This window comes from Bison bison, unplaced genomic scaffold (assembly GCF_000754665.1).
Source record: "Bison bison bison isolate TAMUID 2011002044 unplaced genomic scaffold, Bison_UMD1.0 scf7180017854271, whole genome shotgun sequence".
NCBI classification, from domain to species: domain Eukaryota; kingdom Metazoa; phylum Chordata; class Mammalia; order Artiodactyla; family Bovidae; genus Bison; species Bison bison.
The window spans coordinates 26,421-27,460 of NW_011484844.1; the positions used below are offsets into that span (position 1 = coordinate 26,421).

General features: G+C 31.8%; 1 protein-coding gene across 1 annotated transcript in view; it reads right to left on the reverse strand.

Moving 5' to 3' along the window:
- APOOL (apolipoprotein O-like) overlaps positions 1–106 on the reverse strand; it is a gene marked incomplete at its 5' end in the record, with an annotated part of 15,548 nt that extends 15,442 nt beyond the window's left edge. Inside the window, 1 exon segment of the mRNA XM_010856397.1 lies at positions 6–106. Within this exon segment, the coding sequence (XP_010854699.1) occupies positions 6–106 (101 nt within the window).
- Between the last annotated feature and the right edge of the window lie 934 nt (positions 107–1,040).

The following is a 1,040-nucleotide window of genomic DNA, read 5'->3' on the forward strand; positions in this document are numbered from 1 at the left end:
GGCCAATCCCAATGGATAAGCAATTCTCTTAAACCGAGAACCTGTAACATTCAAACAAACTATTAAACTCCAAACAGATGCTGCCAGACACTTGATGCTTTTAGAACTTTAATGTTTTCTTTGTTCCCCTTTAAGCCATCATCTATGCTAAGTTATTTTTTAGGTAAAAACACCAATCAAGATGAGAGTTAAAATGTCCTTAAGTATTACAGTTCAATTAATCTCCCTTAGTTGTCACATTCAGTTTAAGAAAAGTATTCTCAATCTAACATTGATAATTACCTACACAAAGGGGGTTGATAATTTTCTTCTTTTTAAAAGCTAGGTATTTTTTCATGTCCTAAGAAACCCAGAGTTGTAGCCACAGTTTTTCCAAGTTTGTAACACCATGTTAAACTGAAATGGACTCTTTTCAGATATCTTTTTTTTTTTTTTTTTACTAACTCTCTAGAAAGCTGAAATGATCCAGCTAACTAATAAAGATTTTAAAAGGTACATAATTCCTTCATGTCATTGCTTTAGAATACTGAAGTAATAATTTAATAATTGCAAGTAATTTGTAATAATTCATTAATTTTCACTATTGCCTTAATTAAGCATCTAGGAGTCATTTTCAAAGTGTTTAAATTAGCAAAATTCTTCAAAAAAAATCTTCCAAATAGAACCTAACTAGGAACTTCATATATAAAATCTATAGACTTGAAGTTACTCCAGTTAGCCTGAGGAAGTGAAGCTCATATCATGCCCTACCTACGTGGCTTTTCCAGTATTCCCATACCACCACTGAACACTTTCATGGAACCCTAGATTCTACAGAATAGTTTGAAACCCACTACTCTAAGCCGTAGCTTAGTTCAAACAGACTGTTAGTTCAAAACAGTATGTATCTTAAGTGCTTGTGTGGGTACACTTGACTCTAAATATGATCTGGAAAACTATTATAGATATTGCAATTTCTAATTATGGTAAGTACTTTTATTCTCTGGAACAGAATTTACAACTCAGTTTAAAAATTGGACAGTTTATCTGGTATATCAGAA